Source organism: Rhinopithecus bieti, unplaced genomic scaffold (genome assembly GCF_001698545.2).
Source record: "Rhinopithecus bieti isolate Rb0 unplaced genomic scaffold, ASM169854v2 scaffold_26504, whole genome shotgun sequence".
NCBI lineage: Eukaryota > Metazoa > Chordata > Mammalia > Primates > Cercopithecidae > Rhinopithecus > Rhinopithecus bieti.
Window position 1 is genome coordinate 639,751 of NW_016812891.1, and position 18,992 is coordinate 658,742.

At 45.4% G+C, this 18,992-nt stretch overlaps 1 protein-coding gene across 6 annotated transcripts in view; it reads right to left on the minus strand.

The window, feature by feature from the left end:
- Positions 1-4,848: 4,848 nt before the first annotated feature.
- FYN (FYN proto-oncogene, Src family tyrosine kinase) overlaps positions 4,849-18,992 on the minus strand; it is a 183,630-nt gene continuing 169,486 nt past the window's right edge. For all 6 annotated transcript variants that reach the window (XM_017847136.1, XM_017847135.1, XM_017847131.1 and 3 more), the window contains 2 exons: positions 18,039-18,170; positions 4,849-5,517 (listed from right to left, as the gene is read on the minus strand). In XM_017847136.1, the coding sequence (XP_017702625.1) occupies positions 5,309-5,517; positions 18,039-18,170 (341 nt within the window). In that variant the 3' untranslated portion in view covers positions 4,849-5,308. The remainder of the gene's footprint in view (positions 5,518-18,038; positions 18,171-18,992) is intronic.

Consider the following 18,992-nt stretch of genomic DNA (forward strand, 5'->3'; position numbering starts at 1 on the left):
CTAGCACTGTGGGCAGCATGCTGTCAGTCCCATGTGCTTAGCAGGTTCTTAGGTAAATGTGTCATTCAAAGGTAAACCATTCACCCCACTGGACAGTGAGCCTCATCCACCTAACAGTGCATCCATCAGTCCAGCCAGCATCTGCCAGAAACTCATCACTGTTTTAGGTGCAGGGAGAATAATGGTGAGCCAATCAGGAAGTTTCTGCTCTCGCTCACAATCTGGCAGGGCAAACACATTAGAGGAGAGTAGTAGTAAACACATTGGTGGCATTAAACAGGTTACTGGAGAGTAGTAAGCTGTATGGAGAGAAGCACAGTGTTCTGGCTGTTGAGGAAGCCGTTGTTAGTCACTGGTCACATTTTGTTAGAATGTCCCTGCAACACTGGAAAACCATTTATTTTCAGTGCTCAGAATTAACTTTTAAAATAAAGGTATATTTGTCCCTCCATAGGATTCTGAATATTTTGCATGTTGGGAAAGAATGAGGTATGATTTAGGAGTTTATTATGTATGAACATTTTCTGGGAATATAGGTGTATATAAATTATGAAGGTCTGTTTGATATTTCAAATACAGTAAAGGTACTATTTTCATGATTTTCTTCTCTGTAGTTATAAACTATTTTCAGAATTAAAAAAATATATGTAATTAGCAATTGCTTTAGTAATCTATATCCCCTGTATCATTTTAGAATAAGAATGTGTTTAAGCTTCCTTCCCCTGCCCCAAACCAAAGCCAGTCTCCTCCCTCCCTTCTAATAAATGTTTTTGACAGCATAATTGAATTCCAACAGTATTGTATAACATACAGTGGTAAGAAGGTCAACAAAAGTCATTTAAACCTATTAAAATACCTTTCAGGAACAAACTGACCAAAGGTCATTTTATTCCAATACAACTTGTTAGGCAATGCCTAGCACGTGACGTTCTTTGTCCTGAGTCGTGACTAATAAATAGATGACTTCCCTTTTGCTGTGGGCTTTAGTACAATTCTCTTCTGCCTGTTGCTGAAAACCATACTCTTTCAAGATTCATAAAAGAACCATTCCAATTAATCTAGTATACATTCTTAAGACCCCCTGGGAAATTGCAGATCACATTTTGCCACACGAATGCTACTATAAAATCCTCTGGTGCCAACACTTAGCCACAGGAGGATTCCTATCTTTCTCAAAGCAGGTAAACACCTCTGGTGCTGGTAAGGAAATCTTCAACAGTATGGCTGTGTTTGAGGGATTATATATACCATATATACCCTTAACTTTTCTCACGGAAATGCCTGGTTCCCCATACACCTTTCTGTGCCACGACTATGGCAAAGTCAAATGCATTATTTGTCTCTATCTACCCGGATGTTCTAAAGCACGGGACCCCCTGTCTCCTAGGCTCTCTGATCCTCCCAGCCCGTGAACTGATCAGCAGAGATCTGAGATCAGGAGCTGCAGAGAATGGAGTGAACAGAAATCCTTTTGTTGCAGTTACAATGTCTGAACTTTGCAAATGGTCTTCTCCAATTGATTTGTTATTTGATTGATTGATTGATTGATTTTTTTTGAGATAACGAGTCTCACTCTGTCGCCAGGCTGGAGTGCAGTGGCGCGATCTCCGCTCACTGCAACTTCTGCCTCCTGGATTCAAGTGATTCTCCTGCCTCAGCCTCCTGAGTAGCTGGGACTACAGGCGCCTGCCACTACGCCCAGATAATTTTTGTATTTTTAGTAGAGGCGGGGTTTCATCAGGTTGGCCAGGATGGTCTCGATCTCTTGACCTCGTGATCCGCCCGCCTTGGCCTCCCGAAGTCCTGGGATTATAGGTGTGAGCCACCGCATCTGGCCTGTTGTTTGATTTTTAAAAAGTAAAAAGAGGTTGGCTCTGTGGCTCACGTCTGTAATCCCAACACTTTGGGAGGCCAAGGCAGGAGGATTGCTTGAACCCAGGAGTTCAAGACCAGCTTGGGGCAACATGGCAAGGCCCTATCTCTACAAAAAATAATCATAATAAAAATTAGCCAGTGTGGTTGGGAGGATCGCTTGAGGCCGGGAGGTTGAGGCTGCAGTGAACCATGTTTGTCCTACTGCACTCCAGCCTGGGTGACAGAGCAAGACCCTGTCTTAAAAAAAAGTAAAAAGTAAGAGTTTATTAGGAAGGCTCCCTTTCCAGCAGAGGAGTGCTAGATGCCAGCTTTCCTAAGGGGACAAAGCAAATACTTGCTCACTGCCAAGTCACTGAAGACAAAAAATTCCTCACCATCACCCTGACATTAAGGTGATACTTTTCTTTCTTAACAGGAGAACTTTCTGGTCAGCAAATTCAGTTTCCTCACCCTAAGCCTATACAACTTATGAGGAAGAGAGGCTACTTGGGAGGTGTGGGGACTCTCTGGAATGATCTACCTCAGGAATATCTCTTGAAAGCACATTTGCCTCTTGCAAGAAAAAACCCAAAAGTCTCTGACTTCTTTGTATTTATAGATGCTCTCTTACTTTCACTGTGCAACCTCACTCTACAGCACGCTGTGTTTCCTAAGAGTGCCCTTGAGGTGGCCCAAGTCCTTAGCTTTCTTTCATACAAGAGAATCCACCATGAACTCAACTGATAAATTAAAGGCCATACTTTGGTTTGAAGAGACTTTTTTTAAAAAAAAAGAATTTCTGTTTAAAACAGTTTTTTTTTTTCAGATTGTTTTGAATGAATCAGAACATAAACAAAATCCTCCAGAAATATTTGCAAATTATCCAACTTAGTGGGATGTGAGGATTAAAAGCAAAGTTATCTTTAAAAATACCTAGAATATGTTAATCAACTACCTAATAATGTGATAATAATATAAGTAATAAGATCTTTAAAATTTTATCTGCTGGGCGCTGTGGCTCATGCCTGTAATTCCATAACTTTAGGAGGCCAAGGCAGGTGGATCACGAGGTCAGGAGTTCAAGACCAGCCTGATCAACGTGGTGAAACCCTGTCTCTACTAAAAATACAAAAATTAGCCGGGCATGGTGGCGCGTGCCTGTAATCCCAGCTAATCAAGAGGCTGAGGCAGGAGAATCCCTTGAAGCTGGCAGAGGTTGCAGTGAGCCGAGATGGTGCCATTGCACTCCAGCCTGGGCGACAGAGACTCCATCTCGAAAATAAATAAATAAATAAATAAATAATTTTAAAATCAGTTTAACAAGTCTATTAATGCTAAAAACAATACCATAAAGTTTTGATTAATCAGAAAACTTTTTTTTTTTTTAAGTGTTGGAGGCCCTCCCTAAATGTAAAGGTTATTTCAACAAAGAAAACCATCCTTTTTCTAGGACCCCGCATGGCATCAGTGATCTTAGAATCACAGGATCTTAGAGCTGTAGAGATCTAAGGAGTGAATCTCATCTAACCCCTTCCGTTCTACAGACAGGCCCTGAAAATGACAGATGCCAGGAAGTGGCTCAGGGTCCTGAAGCTGAATGATCACAGAGCCAGACGCGGACAGGTAGCCGGCGTCCACCCACTGCCCTTCCTACCACACTAGGTTGTTGCTCCGTTAGCGCCTTCATTCCAGAAGTGGGGGGACGTTTGGAAATATATATACTGACTCCAGGATAAGAAAGATTCTTCTTGTGATTGTCTATTTCTCCTACAAGCAGGACACAGTAAATTCCAGTTAGAAAAAATGTCTGATAAATTCAAATGGTAAGGTATGCCTATGTTTGCTTTAATGATCCTCTGAAATAGCTGGTCGAGAGCCTACCCTTTCTAGAGGGAAAAGAACTCTCCAGATGTTCTGAATGTTTCTGTCATTTGCAAATCATCACACAAAGGCTAAATTCACAGGTGACTCCATACCATCTGGTGTGGGACCGATGTACCACAGAACTACGAGTACCTTCCATGATTTAAACAAATAAAAAAAAAAAAAAAAAAAAAAATTCAAATGTAAAATGCTTTCTTTTTAATTACTAAATTAAGAAAGTTAAACAATTTAAAAATGTAAACTCACAAATGAATCACAACAAGAAAGGAATTAAGACTTGAGTTGCTAGTCAGTATTAAAACTCAATAGAAATAGGATTTTGATTTGTTGGTGTTAAACATATGTAATTTAAGGTGGTACAAACAGCAACTAAAAATGTAATACTTTTTTGTTTTTGTGCATCCCCATTAAATGTAAAGTAGTGCATAGTTATTCCACTGGAGAACTCCTGGACATATAGAAAGTCATTCATTAGCAGTACAGGACATTTAAAACACTTATTTTACAATGGGAAATGTGCAACCCCAACCCTCATTTCCCCCAGAAATTTTAGTTGCATGAGAAAGTTTAGCAGGTTGCCATGACTACAATGCTATGGGTTTTAGATCATTTAAATGTGGTTACAGGTTTATTAAATTAAAAATGTCTGAAACATTTCAGCATTCATATTTTTATACAAGAAGTTTGTGTGGTATCCATCTTCCAGTTCTCTCGGTAGCCATTTGCTTGCTTATTTTTAAGTTTTGAGAACAAAAGGCAGTAAGTTGAAGCAAATACTGCTAACAGAACTTGTAAATTCAGCTTGGGGGGCGGTTCCTGAAAGGAGTCAAAGTAACAGCCATCTACAGGTACAGTCATGAACCAGGAAAGTGCAATCCAAATGAAAAAATTCATGCTTTGCAAAAGCCAAAAATGAGGCCACTCGTGTTTTCAGAATAACACCAGTGCTTTGACGCTGACTTGCAGCAAAATCCTCCCTCTGGGTCCCATAGCTTGGTGGCCCAGGCTGGCCACAGTCTCCACATTAGCACCCACATTGTATATGTACAGGGACATATATATTATATATATTCATATTTATAAAAAAGAAAACAAAACAAACACCTGTCCTGATTGGTTTTGTTAAAACATGAAAAAAAATTTTATTGTTTTAGACAAAGAGGCCACTTTTGGAAAATAATACTTTTTTTTTTTTTAGTTGAATCAGGTGAAGACAGAGTTAAAATCACATAGGATTTGCATTTTTAAAAAAGGAAAGCACTAGGATTGTTGGCACTGGAGTAACTATTTACACTGAACAGAGGTTTGGCCTTTTACATAACATCGATACAATGCATTTTCCAAAGTCTGAGGAATAACAAGGTTCTGTCTCGAATGCTTCACAGAGGAGGTTCGGATTTGGGGACAAGTGTCATTAATGAGGGCCATGGAAGTTCGTCAGCTTCAGAGTCACATGCAATCTGATCCTGGGCGGTTCTGCTGCTGGGGAGCAGCCGGCTACGGAATTGAAAGCTAATGGGGAGGGGTGGGGCAGCCTCTGGGACAAGGCCTCTCTCCGCAGACCCGGGCCTTACAGGTTTTCACCAGGTTGGTACTGGGGCTCTGTGGCGGTAAAGTAGTCTTCCAGGAAGCTCTGCAAGTACTCAAAAGTGGGGCGTTCTTCAGGGTCCTTTTTCCAGCAATGGATCATGAGCTCATGCAGAGAGATGGGGCAGTCCTGCGGGCAGGGCATCCTGTAGCCTCGCTCCACCTGCTCCAGCACCTCCCGGTTGTTCATGCCTGCAAAGACAAGGGCAGTGAGAGTGGGCACCCCGGGGCTCCAGGCCCTGACCGCCGCACACGCAGATCCCCTTTCTTCTTCTTTGCATCTGCAGGTGGCTAAAACATGTGAAGTGCCCCCATTCCCCCTAGGAAGCAAACCCTGCCATGCTACTCAGAAATAAAGGAGTGCAGAACCGAGACATGCAAAAATCCAGAATGACTCTCCAAAGCAATATCAGTGAAGGAAGCCAGACACAAAAGGCAACATACTGTATGATTTCATTTATGCGAAATTCTAGAAAAGGCACAACTACATCTATAGAAAGCAGATCAGTGGCTGCCTGGTGGGGGAGGAATTCCTGCAAAGGGGCCAGAAGGAACTCCAAGTGGGATGGGAATGTTCTGTGTCAGGGTCAACAGGTCAACAAACTTTTCCTGTAAAAGGCCAGGCAGTAAATATTTTTGGCTTTGTGGGTCACATATGATCCCTATCTTCTTCTTTTTAACAACCCTTTAAAAATGTACAAAACAAACATAGGTTGGGAGCCAGATCTGCCAACCCCTGTTCTATATTATGTATGGGGTGGTGTGACTGTTTATGTTTGTCAAAACTCAATAAACTGCATTCTTAAAATTGTTGAATTTTATTGTGTGTAAATTATACTTCAATTAAACTGACAAAAATATATGAATAAAGCATACAAAAAAATCCACACAGAATGAAAGCATGCTGCCCCTTGTTTATAGCATTTATAAACTCCATTTATGAACTTCATAAATTCGTTTTCCTCATACCTGGGCAAACTCTTAGTTCCTCACTGTCGGAAATCTGCCATCATGCCAGCGTGGCTGGGCACTGTCTGGCCCTGTGACCCCACTGCCCTGAGGTTCGGTGAATCTGATGGGGAGACAGACCATGGCCGGGGCCTATCTCTACTGATGACCTCAGCCAGGCCATCCATCATTTGAGGTTTTCCTGACTCTGGGGAAGCTGTTGAAACACTGGGCTGCATAGCGCTAACAGAAGACAGATCGTTAACTCCTTAGAGAGTGTGGCCTCCTGCACACTGGCCGCCTTAACACTACAGGAACTACCATGCTTAGGGGGTGGCCAATGTCCTGACCTCTTCCCAACTATTGCCGACCACTGTTCTCTAGTTTTGCTTCCCTTTTTCGTTAGATCACCTTCTGCCAGCTCCCTGTCAAGCTGTGCTATGCTTTGGTTGCTTCCTGGCTGGTGAGGATGTCATCTGGAATCCTCCCCAATTTCTGACCGGGTTAATTTGCAGGAGCAAGAACTCGACGTCAAGCCATATAGAAACCAATATTTCTTCCCCTCTTTCCCAGGGCTACAGCCAGCAGGAGCACACACCATACGCATGGAGCTCGCTCCCTTTACTTCTGGGGGAGGTGGTGACCCGCTAGCTAGAAACCTGTCAGCACAGCCAGAGGCGCTGGGCCAGAGCATAGCCTGTCCCCCTGGGCAGGGAACACTGAGACTTTGGGGTCTGTTGCCAGTCCTCTTGGTTGTGTTGTTACTTGCAGAGTTGAGTGCATCCTGGCTCCTCCTGGCTGTCAACCCCAGCCCGTGCGTCGCATGTCTCTCCAGACCTTTTCAGGATGCTTTCTTATTCTCTGCCATTATCATTTCTTGAGATAATAAAAATTCATATATTATTTCTGCTGTACTGAAGTAGGCCTTCAATGCAATTGTCGTAAAACAACCTCACTCCCGTGTCAGGGCGACCCCTTATTTCAGGGAGAGAGGTTTGGTGAAGGAGTCAGGGTCCCTGCCTCTGTGCCATGCATGCCTTTACCAGTGACTTCCTCAGTGGCATGGGCAGAAGGAGAGGCAGCACTGTGGCTAATTAGCCTACATCCTCCTCCAATGGCTGAAAACGGGGGATGGGGGCGGGGGAGCTGGAAGCAAGGGAGGAACCGGAGCTGCTCGGGAATGAAAGGCAGGCTTCTCCTCGGGCTCTAGACAAATGCGGACAGAGGCCAGCATTTCCTTCTCCACAATTCCACAATCCAACAAGCTCTGAACACCATCAAGTTTTTGTAACTCACTTGACTGTAGAACTGATCTGAACTGACCTCATTTGGCCACAAAATCTGAAATGGTTACGACACTATTTACTGTTTTTGTTTCTTCATACATATTGCCCAGAAAGATTAGGAAGGAAGAGTGTGTAATCAGTAGCAGAATTGGCATTCTCCAAAGCATCTGCCTTGCCGCATCTTTCAGTACAGTCCTTGGTTTCATATTTCAGCAACGACAGAGCCTGGACCTGCAGAAATCTCCTGTGTCTCTGTCCCTTCCAGGAGCCCATAGGAACTGGAGGGGAAACAGGCAGAAGGGACTGATAGATCCTTCTGGGGGTGGTTACAGCCCCCGAAATGCCTCCTAATGCTTGACGCTGGCTCTGAGTGCCGCCATCCAAAATGGCAGCACAGAATTTAATCATTCTCCTATTCTCCACAGAGCGCATGTCAGTACATGCTTCATTTCATTAAAAAATGACTCAAACGGAAAGATTTCACTTAAAAAAAAGTTTTCATCCAATGTCTGCCAGTGGAAAGTTTAATTGGCCACTGGGTCATTTTTCCAGTGCTCGGTCCAAGCCTTGGACACAGCAGACTTGGTGATGTGAACCTCAACATGTAGCGTCTTCCGAGGCAGTCTGCTTCCTGGGCATTTGGAGGCCAGGGGACGGGGTATAAGGTGGACCATGCAGGGCCCTGGCAGATCCACAGGGTCAGGCTCCTTCTCGCTCTCCCCCTTTTCCTGTCTGAACCCCTCCGCTCTTCCCCACTCCTCTTCTCATGTTTTCTTCCGCGCAGACCTCTCAAAGCATGGGAAGCGTATTAAAACAATTCCATGCACTGGGCCAAGTGGAAATATACCAATGACAGCTTTGCCAGGAAAGGGGGTATTTCGACAATGCACTTGGCTGACAATGACAACTGGAATGGGACTCGCTCTTTTCCAACCATCCATAAACCAGGACCTGCACGGGCTGACCTGCAGACCTGGCATCTTCACAATGTACCTCTGCAACAAGAACTGCAATCAAGATACGCCCACTCAGCAAGGCTTAGGCTAGTTTTTATTTTAGAAACAATAGCTACATTGAACGGATGGTGTTAATTCAGGGTGAGTGTCCCTTCTCTGTAATGCTTATGATCAGGAGTGTTTTAAATTTCAGATTTTTTAGGATTTTGAAATATGTGTATCATAGGGCTGCTCAACCAGTAAGCGGAGCATTCCCTTTGAGTGTTGTCAGTGCTCAAAAGGCTCCGGATTTTGGTGCATTCTGGATTTTGTATTTTTGGATTGGGGTACTCAACCTGTATTTAAAATATAGTGTTCTCAGCTATACGAATTTTTAAAATCATTTTTTTTAAGAATTTTTTTAAATGGCTTTTACTCTGCACACTACCAAAAGATGGGTCTATTTCATTTTTTTCTTCTTAGATGGTTTCATATTTTGTTAGAGAGAAAACTGTCACTTCCTCTTTTTAGTCACTTTTCCCCAAGACATTGGCTTTACCTAATACCTGAGAGGTGAAGGGTAGTGAATAGGAAGGGAATAAACACAAGTTTGGGCACCAGGGAAGTTGGGAGAGTGTCTTGAGAGACATGGGAACACTTGAGAGAAGAATCTTTTCATTTTTTATTTATTTAATTTTTTTTTGAGGCAAAGTGTGGCTCTGTCATCCGGGGTGGAGTGCAGTGGCATGATCTCGGCTCACTGCAGCCTCCACTTCCCAGGTTCAAGCAATTCTCCTGCCTCAGCCTCCCGAGTAGCTGGGACTACAGGTGCATGCTACTACACCTGGCTAATTTTTTTGTATTTTTAGTAGAGACGGGGTTTCACTATGTTGGCCAGGCTGGTCTTGAATTCTCGGCCTCAAGTGATCTGCCTGCCTCGGCCTCCCAAAGTGCTGGGATTATAGGTGTGAGCCACCGCGCCCGGCCAGAAGAACCTTTTTACTGCACTTCCAACTGAGGAGGTGGATAAGAGTACTGGGAATGTTTTTCCTTTTCCTCCTTTCTTTTGTTTTTGAAACAGAGTCTTGCTCTATTGCCCAGGCTGGAGTACAATGGCACGATCTCAGCTCACTGCAACCTCCACCTCCCTGGTTCAAGCAATTCCCCTGCCTCAGCCTCCTGAATAGCTGGGATCCTTTTTCTCCTTTCTTAACAGAAAGAAGAGACAGAAACTTTATAAAACATGGTGTCTGGGCACATTTTAGGGGAACAACGTCATAGACAGTTTAGCCTTCCAGGTTGCCTAGTGGGAGCTGCAAGGGAGAGCATTGTTCAACAGGAGGGGAAGTCCTGGCTGGCCAGTGGTGTCTGACTGTGGGAAGAGCCACATTCCAGCAGTATGAGTGTCCCATGGTTCCCACAGAGAGGAGGCTCGGGGCTGGGGATCCAGCAAGCACAGAGGCCACTGTCCAATTTTGTTCCAACCCTCTCCTCCTCTGCCCTTCCGCCCTTTGAGCCCCATGGGAGCAACCAGCCCCTCCTGCTGCCTCTCTAGAATTGCTCAGGAAAACAGGCCATTGTGGTGGGTCACTTTCATAGGGTACAACTGAACAGTACTCAATCCATAAAACACCTCCAGCACTTTGGGAAGCTGAGGCAGGCAGATTGCTTGAGCTCAGGAGTTCGAGACCAGCGTGGGCAACATGTTAAAACCCTGTCTGTACAAAAGTACAAAATTAGCTGGGCATGGTGGCCTGTACCTGTGGTCCCAGCTGTTCAGGAGGCTGAGGTGGAAGGATTGCTTGACCCCAGGAGGTTGAGGCTGCAGTAAGCTGAGATCATGCCACTGCACTCCAGTGTGGGTGACACAGCGAGACTAGTAAGTCCACTGTGTGGGGGTCTGCCTTCGAGTCCCTCTTTCCCAGAGCCTCCATGGAACACCTCCTGTCAACTTAGATTTTAGGCTTTCAAACATGGTCCCTGACGTAGCATCATTTCCAGTTGGTCTGCCCCAAACGCTGTAACTGAGATTCTCTAGCCAAGAGGACTGTACTCACTTCCTGCCATTATGATATTATCCTTTCTAAATCATTTTGCTGGCTTCCTCCAGCAAACTCAGAGGTCAAGTTTCCAACTCTCACTTTCAAACTCTGACTCTGCAGGGGTGCCAACAGTGTCTATTCTTGTGTGTGTGTTTTTTTCCCTTTTTGTTTAAACCTCCCTATTCCACTTCTTTGAGCTGTACATGAACTCCGTAGTCTTCCCTTTTTTCTTTTAGATTCTTTGAAATAATTTTTTTTTTAAGGGACAAGGTCTTGCTCTGTCACCCAGACTGGAGTGCAGTGGCATGATCATGGCTCACTGCAGCCTCGAACTCCTGGGCTCAAGCAATACTCCTCACACTTCAGTCTCCCAAGTAGCTAGGACTATAGGTATGCACCACCATGCCTGGCTGATTATTTTTTATTTTTTTTGTAGAGATAGCATCTTGCTATGTTGCCCAGGCTGATCTTGAACTTCTGGCCTCAAGCGATCCTCCATGCTTCAGCATCCCAAAGCACTGGAATTACAGCTGTGAGCCGCTATACCTGGTCTTTTTTAGATTCTATAGGGAAGGAATAAAAATTACTTTCATTGGCAGAGCACCGAAACGATGTCACTTCTTGACTTCTAATTTTGCCTCTTTTAGCAAGTGACTTGACTTCCCTTGAACTTAGCTCATCCATTTGTTAACAAAATACCCCAACATTTACTGTGCTTTCAGCTACTTGAAAAAATGTCTTTTATGAAAGAAGAGTGTTTGTGTTTTATAGCTCTCCATTTGTGCAGCTTCCCAATATGGGTCTCAGACGGGCCATATCTGTACAGTCAGGGATTTTAACTGTTATCTGTCCATGTTTGCATCTGGATTTGACTATGGGTTGCAAAACCTGGGTTTTTGTGCCATGTGAATAATTAAGCACTTTAACAATGGGAATGATGTTTAGGTTATCAGATATCCAAATTCCTTTTGCTAACTGAGCTGTCTGTTCAAAGGGAATTACACAACGTTGCGCATGAGGCCTTGGGTCTGAGGCTCCCCTTGCTTCTGTGCATAAACCCTGTGAAAAGGCCCTGTGTTTACACGTCTGTTGTGCAGGGCTGTGCTGGCGCTGGGAAGGAGGAGGGGTGTTAATGGTGCTTGCTCAGCATGAGCCTGCGCCATCGCATGTGCTTGTATTAACAGATTCTCATGTGTCCTTGCTATCGTACTGGTTAACAACCGTGACGCCGAGTTAGGTTTTAGTGTAGGATCATTGTGAAAATTCTGGGCAGAGGGAAGCTGATGGAAGAGTGTGGATGAGAATAAAGAACTTATCTTGAGAAGGTACAATAATGACTTGTTTTGTTTTTCTTTCCCCATCTTGCCAGATAACCTCAGGACAGCGGCTTTTATTCAGCCCATTGTATTAATAAACACAGAAAGACAGCTACTCACGTAACTGAATACACAGGTATTTCTGTATTTGAAGTTGATAATATAGTCTCATAGAGAACGCCTTTGTCCCAGAAAAAAAAAAGGGAGTGAAAAAGAGAGGCAGGGTGCCCATGAGGAAGGCCCTGGAACCACACCCCTGAGACCAAGGAGCACTTGGGGCTGGAACACAGGACTGGGGACTGAAAGTCCCTCTCTGGCCGCCCTCTCCGCACGCATTCTCTGCTGGTCTCCCTCCTCTTCTCACCAGACATGCTGGCCAAGAAAACCTTGTAGGGGAGGTGACAGCATGACCTCTGGCCATTCCAGGCAGGGCTCCCTCTCTGAGGGAACATCGTGAGCTGTAGGAAAAACCCCAGGGGCTGTGGATGAGCCAGGGAGAGACACTGCACCCTCGGCTAAGACGAGAGCTTTCATTCGGCTTCCCAGTCTCCTCCCGGCTGGAGAGTCCTAACCCTTTCCTCTCCCATGAAAAACCTGCTCCTGCTGTTATCTTGAACACAGAGGAAAATGTATCTACGGTTCAGGTCTCTGAGGCGGAGGGAAGACCAGAGTGGCACTTGGAATCCTTTAAGGAAAGAGCCGCCAGTTTCATTAATTTCCCTTACTTCCTCAGGTCATTATCAAGCAACTAGATGTATTCAAGAAAGTCACCTGTTGAATGATTTGAAAGTGCTTCCAATGAATAAGTGTGGTTTGCTTAAGAAAGTGTTCCTGGCCGGGCGTGGTGGCTCACGCCTGTAATCCCAGCACTTTGGAAGGCCGATGAGAATGGATCACCTGTGGTCAGGAGTTTGAGACCAGCCTGGCCAACATGGCGAAACCCTGGCTCTACTAAAACTGCAAAAATTAGCCGGGTGTGAAGGTGGGTGCCTGTAATCCCAGCTTCTTGGGAGACTGAGGCAGGAGAATCACTTGAACCTCGGAGGCAGAGGTTGCAGTGAACTGAGATCACACCACTGCATTCCAGTCTGGGTGACAGAGCAAGACTTCATCCATCTCAAAAAAGAAAAAATAAATAAATAAAGGGTTCCTGCTCTACCAGGTCCTGCCAAATCCACAAAACAGCTGTTCAGTTAAGAGCCAGGGCACAGAATGGCCAGGACACTTTGCCTAGAATAGTGTTGGAACATGATGTTTGAAATGATCACGGGGTCAACTTTCCAGAACAACTTTGAGGACAGAGGCTACCTTGTGGCTGGGAAAATATATATCTATGTGTGAAGATAATGGAATACAGTTAAAAGGCTTTGCAGGCTATGGGCTAAATTTAAAACCTTGTTTCAAAAACCTCATAGGTGAGTTCCTTTTTCTCTGTCTCATTCACTCATTTATTTGCTTATACTTACTGAGAGTCTACTATGGGGTGGACCCGTGCTGGGCCTTGGGAACCCATCAAAGCAACTCCCTTCTCTGAAGCTACTGAGAAATACAGACACACAAACAGGGGGCCCAACAGAAATATGCTAGGTGTCATGGAGGCAAGCAGAGGGAGCACCCCATTTGGTCTGGACATGGGGAAGGCTTTCCAAAGCAGATGATGTTCAGCTGGGCTTTGAAGGGTTCTCAGGCAGACAGGGGAGCCACAAAGACAGGCTTGCATGTTCAAGAAAGATCTCTTGATGTGTCTTGGGTAACGTGTGAAGGATGGAAGACAGCAAGAGAGAAATTATGTCACATCATGTCACTCTCCCGCTCAAATCCCCTCACTTCCCATCTCACTAAGAGTAAAAGCAAAAGTTCCAACCATGAGCTAGAAAGGCCTTATTTGATTTGCCCCTGGGGCTGCTGGGACCTCCTGCTCCTTCTGCTCCAGCCATGCTAGCCTCCTGTGGTTCTGGAGGGTCTCTGCCCTCTCCCCTTCCCCTGATGGAAGGCTCTGCTCCCAGATACCCACCTGGCTGGATTCTTGCTTCCTTCAGGTCTTTACTGACCAGTGAGGTGCTCCTTTGCCACTCTCCCCTCTCTCCCCTTCCCTGTTTTATTTTTCTCCCTAGCTGTTACTAGCTATATTTTAATACTTTATCTTTGTTTATTGTTTGTCTCCTCAAAGAAGAATGGAAGTCTATGAGGACAGCAGCATTTGTCTGTTGCTTCACTGCTGTATTCCTGGTGCCTGCAACAGCACCTGGCATGTAGTAGGTACGCAATAAATATTTGTGGAATGACTGCATAAAAAGAGTTATAAAGAACTATGTAAAATTACGGTTTCTAGGATTTATCCGGAAGGCAAAGGGAAGCCGTGGACATTTTTAACTAGCAGGGTGAGATAACCAGGTCTGTGTTTTCTGGGATACTAACTCTGCTGGCGACAATGGTAGAATGGTGGGTGGGTGGTGGGGAGGCGGGGAAAACTGGAAGCAGAGAGGAAAAGAAGGGTTTGAGAACAGTTTTAAAGGTGAAATGACATGTAAAAATGCATAACTCTGATTTTATGCATCAACCCCAGAAAACTGCTTTTTCTTAAGTGTTTTTATTTCTCATACACAACAATCCATCAGTATGAAATCAGTTCTAATCTTGAGGTAAAGAATGCTTCTGAACCCTTGCTTGCAGAAAAGCAAGCTGGTCTGCAATGCAGAGAATGCATTCTGGTCAGGCTGTTAGCAGGGAACTGATGGAGCTCTTCCTTGGAACTGCATCCATACTTGTTACACATCTTGAAAGCAACCTTCCTCATCTGGTAAGGTGATGTAACTTTTCTCCACGACCCCCCTGTTAATCTCAGCATCGTATTTCAGTATTTTTTTTTCCTTCAGCTTCAAGGTTCTCATTCAGTTTGAGATTGTCCTCTTCCCTTCCTTTTCGTCCATTCCTCTCACACAACTTGCCAATGTTCTATCATCTCCGCCTCCCTTTGCCCTTTATTTGGTCACACCTCACATACTCCAACGGAAGTTCCTTCTGGGATTGTCACTTCTGGGCCTTCTTTTACGCTGGGCAAAGATGCCTGGAAAGCTTTTATAAAACTGATTTATAAGTCACCTCCTCCTCCGGCACCTCCATCTTCACCTACCAGCCAAAGGACCTTTCTTATGTGTCAAGGAAACAGCAGGCTATTCTCAGGTATGGAAGACTCAGAAAAATGTACCACCATCTACTGTTCTCCAAAAAAGAATTACTTGAAAATAGACTCTAGCCAGTCGAGACATTACTACTGCATCAAAATGCAGAATGGAAATCATGATGGACCGGGACTCGGAGTCCGTCCTGGGGTACCAGCAACAGGCACAAAGACACAACATGGGAAGTTGGGAAGTGAGCCCTCAGCGTACACTGACTGACTTGCCACACCAACAAATAGCAAGAATGCAGACAGGAAGGTCCTTCTTTGCTTTCACAGTGACATCTGAAGGAAGCTTCATGAAACCTCTTATTCCTTAGGAATTATTATCCTTCGTTAGGGTAATAATCCTGTAACTGGAATCCCTCTGTAAAAGCTTCTCCCTCAAGGTGAGTTTTCTGTTGGATTCACAAACCCAATTAAATAGGATTATAGCTATGTTAAAAAGCAAAACCCAGAAAGAACCCATGGCTAGAAACAGGCCTGGGAACAATTTTTTGTGACTTTCTTTGAATGAGGACCAGCTCATAACACCCCCAATGAGGACACAGTTCCCTGGTCACCACTGCCAACCAGCGAGGCCCCAACGCAGGCTGTCGGCCACCTTTCCAGCCACATCTCCAGGTGTGTTCCTGCACGTGGCATCTTCTCAGATTCATCCTGTGGTCCCTGGAACTGCCCTCCCAGGCCTACGTGCCTTCCCACGTGCCAGACCTTGGGATGCTTTCCCACTTTCTGGGTTTGAGGAAACCCTACTTGCCTTCCAAGGTCTGGCTTACTTGCCTTCCTTACACAGCCCCCTCTCTCCAGCACTCCTCCAGAGCTAGAGGCAGTTATCACAGTCCACTGCAGACCAGCACTTGCTCACAGCTCTCTCTGCAGGAGCTGCTGGAGTTAGTTCTCACTTCAGACTCCTCTGCCATCCTCACAGGATTTGGCCTGAAGAGTTCCTCTCAGACCTGCTGTGTGTGGATACCTGGATCAGGTGTCCCTGACCCCATTATCAGAATGACGATCTAGGCCCCGTAGTAGGTAAAGCCAAGTAATCCATCCCTTCAGGATGACTCCCTCTAATAATAAACAAGGAATAAAGAAGGCTGGTTTCTTCCTGGATTTGATGCATATTTTATCTATCTGACTGTAACGTCCACGAACACAGGGGCTAAATTTATTTACTTGCCCACTGTGCTGACAATGCCTAGCCTGAGGCAGGTACTAATCAAGGCTTGCTGAGAGTATGAAGGTCTTATTTGCAGTATTTCCCCGATAGAGGAGAATGCCTGGCACAGTTCACAGTGACTGAAGCTACACTGAATGAATGAATCCTAGTCTAAGTGGTAAAATGAGGCCATTTTCTTTATGCTAAAACCGAACCTGACAAAAGACTCGCTGAGAAACGCGCACCTGCCTTCCTTCTCCCAGGCTCCCCCTACCCCCGCTCCACCCCTTTGTCTTGGTTTCTGTGTGAGATTCTGAGTAACAAAAAGCTGCTTTGTATTTACTGCAAGGGAAGGCTTCACAGCAACGCAAACAACATTAACCTTTCTTCCCCGGCTGCATTTAACACACAGCGTGACTATAAACCTGGGGAGATCAGGAAGAAATCAGCTCAAATTTCAGACAAGAAATAAAGAAGAGATGCCTGCACATCTTCACCGTCCCAAGACCCGCACATCTTCCCCTTTGAGAAGCGATTCAGAAACACCCATGCTATGCTCCATCCCCCAGGGCGGCCCTTTCTTCTGTGCTGGTTGGCGATTCCTGGAGTGTCTGCCTGTGTGTGCAGCCGGGAGCAGCAGTCACTGCAGCATCAATAAAACTGACTTACACCCGCATCTCTAAACGCCCAGTGCTGGCACTTCAGAGACCGGGAATTTGTCAATTTTGCCTCCATGTCAACCTGGCTCTCCTAGGAGTCTCAAGGCTATACCAACCCAGAAAGAGATTATCTTGATGTGCCCCCTCTGTGTTCTCTGAAGAAGACCAGAAACAATCATAAAAAAGGCACAAAGGGATTACCAATTAATCTGCCTTCGCTGGCTCCTGTGACTGCAAAGATATGATTACAAACCCAGGATTTGCAAGAGACCTAAATTCCTCATTAATCTTCACTATCGTTTCTATCACTGTTTTTTTTTTTGTTTTTTTCCTTCAAGCTCCTTTCTTAGGCAGAGAATGAGGGGGAGCTATGTTCTTTTTTCACTCAGCGGTAACTGAAAAATATGTCCTTAACATTTCAAAAAAGCAGATCGTCCCTGTGCTATAACCACTAAAGCGTGGAGGTGAAATGGCATGGGTGTCCTTTATGTCACCATCTGTTGACATTAATCAATTTCAGCATGGATAACCCAAACTCGTGGTTTCTTTGGAAAGCATAAATCTGATAATCCAGAAACATTCCAGAGTCTAAGAATTTCCAATTTCTTTACATTATACTTGCTTTGATATCACGTTTTGACTGTTCAGCAACAGGCAGTGAGTGGGCTCTAAATTGCATTTCGCATGTGCCTCTGCTCCCTTTGGCCATCTGGAGCTGGGTCCTGCGGAGAGAACAGGTCCTGCCACGTTCCTTCCAGGCTCACTCCATGGGTCAGTGCTACAGTGTAATCAAAAAGCAGTGGGGCTTTTCTCTTTCTCTTTCCCAGACATGTCTGCAAACTCCATTTGGGCAGGGGCACTGCCAGTGACATTTCTGCTCTGGGAACCACAGACACATACTCCTACTGAGACAGGAGGGATTCTATGAACTGGAAGGGGACTGAAGCATTTAGACCAGCTGCTACTTACATTAATCCTGACACACAGTTCATGGTGGCTGCTTGTCTACATACATGATGGCTCCCAGTTCTGCTTTTCTCTGGCTGAATACCTGGCCGTGTTCTTCAAACTCAAGCTCAGCAGAAAGCTGAGGATGGGGCTTAGAAAGCAAAGTGGATGAAGTTTCCCCAAATGGTGTCAAAAAAGCCTCCAATCCCAGGCCCATGTCTGCGAGGCCCTGCTCTTACCTGGGTATGGCACTCTTCCTTTGGTGACCAGCTCTGTGAGTAAGATTCCAAAAGACCACACGTCAGACTTGATCGTGAACCTCCCGTACAGGGCTGCCTCGGGGGCCGTCCACTTGATGGGGAATTTTGCACCTGCAGAACGAACACCTGGTTATTCATCAGGCAGAGGGCGCTGCACGGGGCATGGGGTGTGAGAGGGAAAGGCACGTGCAAACTACTTTCATGAGAGCAGGTTTAGAGGGGAGGACAGAAAGGAGGTGAAGCAGGAATGGGCTGGGAATGGGAAGATGTAGGGTCTGGTCTTGACTGTGTGACCCTAAGGAATCTAGCTCAAAGCACCTTAATACCTCAATAAAGGGGGGAAGAAGCCCTGGTTTCTTGTGATTTAGGAAACTTATATATATATTTAACTTTGAAATAATGCTATGTTTTAAAACACACAGATAGGATTTAGTCATAATGCTGCTATCATGAGTCCTCTGGTATGTAAGATAGTGTGGTCTCACCAGGTACACAAAACCAGATTAAAACACAGAGCGGCTCCCAGGGTGGGGACAACTGGATGCAGCCCATGTGTTCTGCTGAAATGGGTTAGATTTCCCAAAGGCGCCGGGCGCGGTGGCTCAAGCCTGTAATCCCAGCACTTTGGGAGGCCGAGACGGGTGGATCGCGAGGTCAGGAGATCGAGAGACCATCCTGGCTAACACGGCGAAACCCCGTCTCTACTAAAAAAAAATACAAAAAACTAGCCGGGCGAGTTGGCGGGTGCCTGTAGTCCCAGCTACTTGGGAGGCTGAGGCAGGAGAATGGCGTAAACCCGGGAGGCGGAGCTTGCAGTGAGCTGAGATCCGGCCACTGCACTCCAGCCTGGGCGACAGAGCGAGACTCCGTCTCAAAAAAAAAAGTTAAGTATTAATAATTATGGGCCGGGCGCGGTGGCTCAAGCCTGTAATC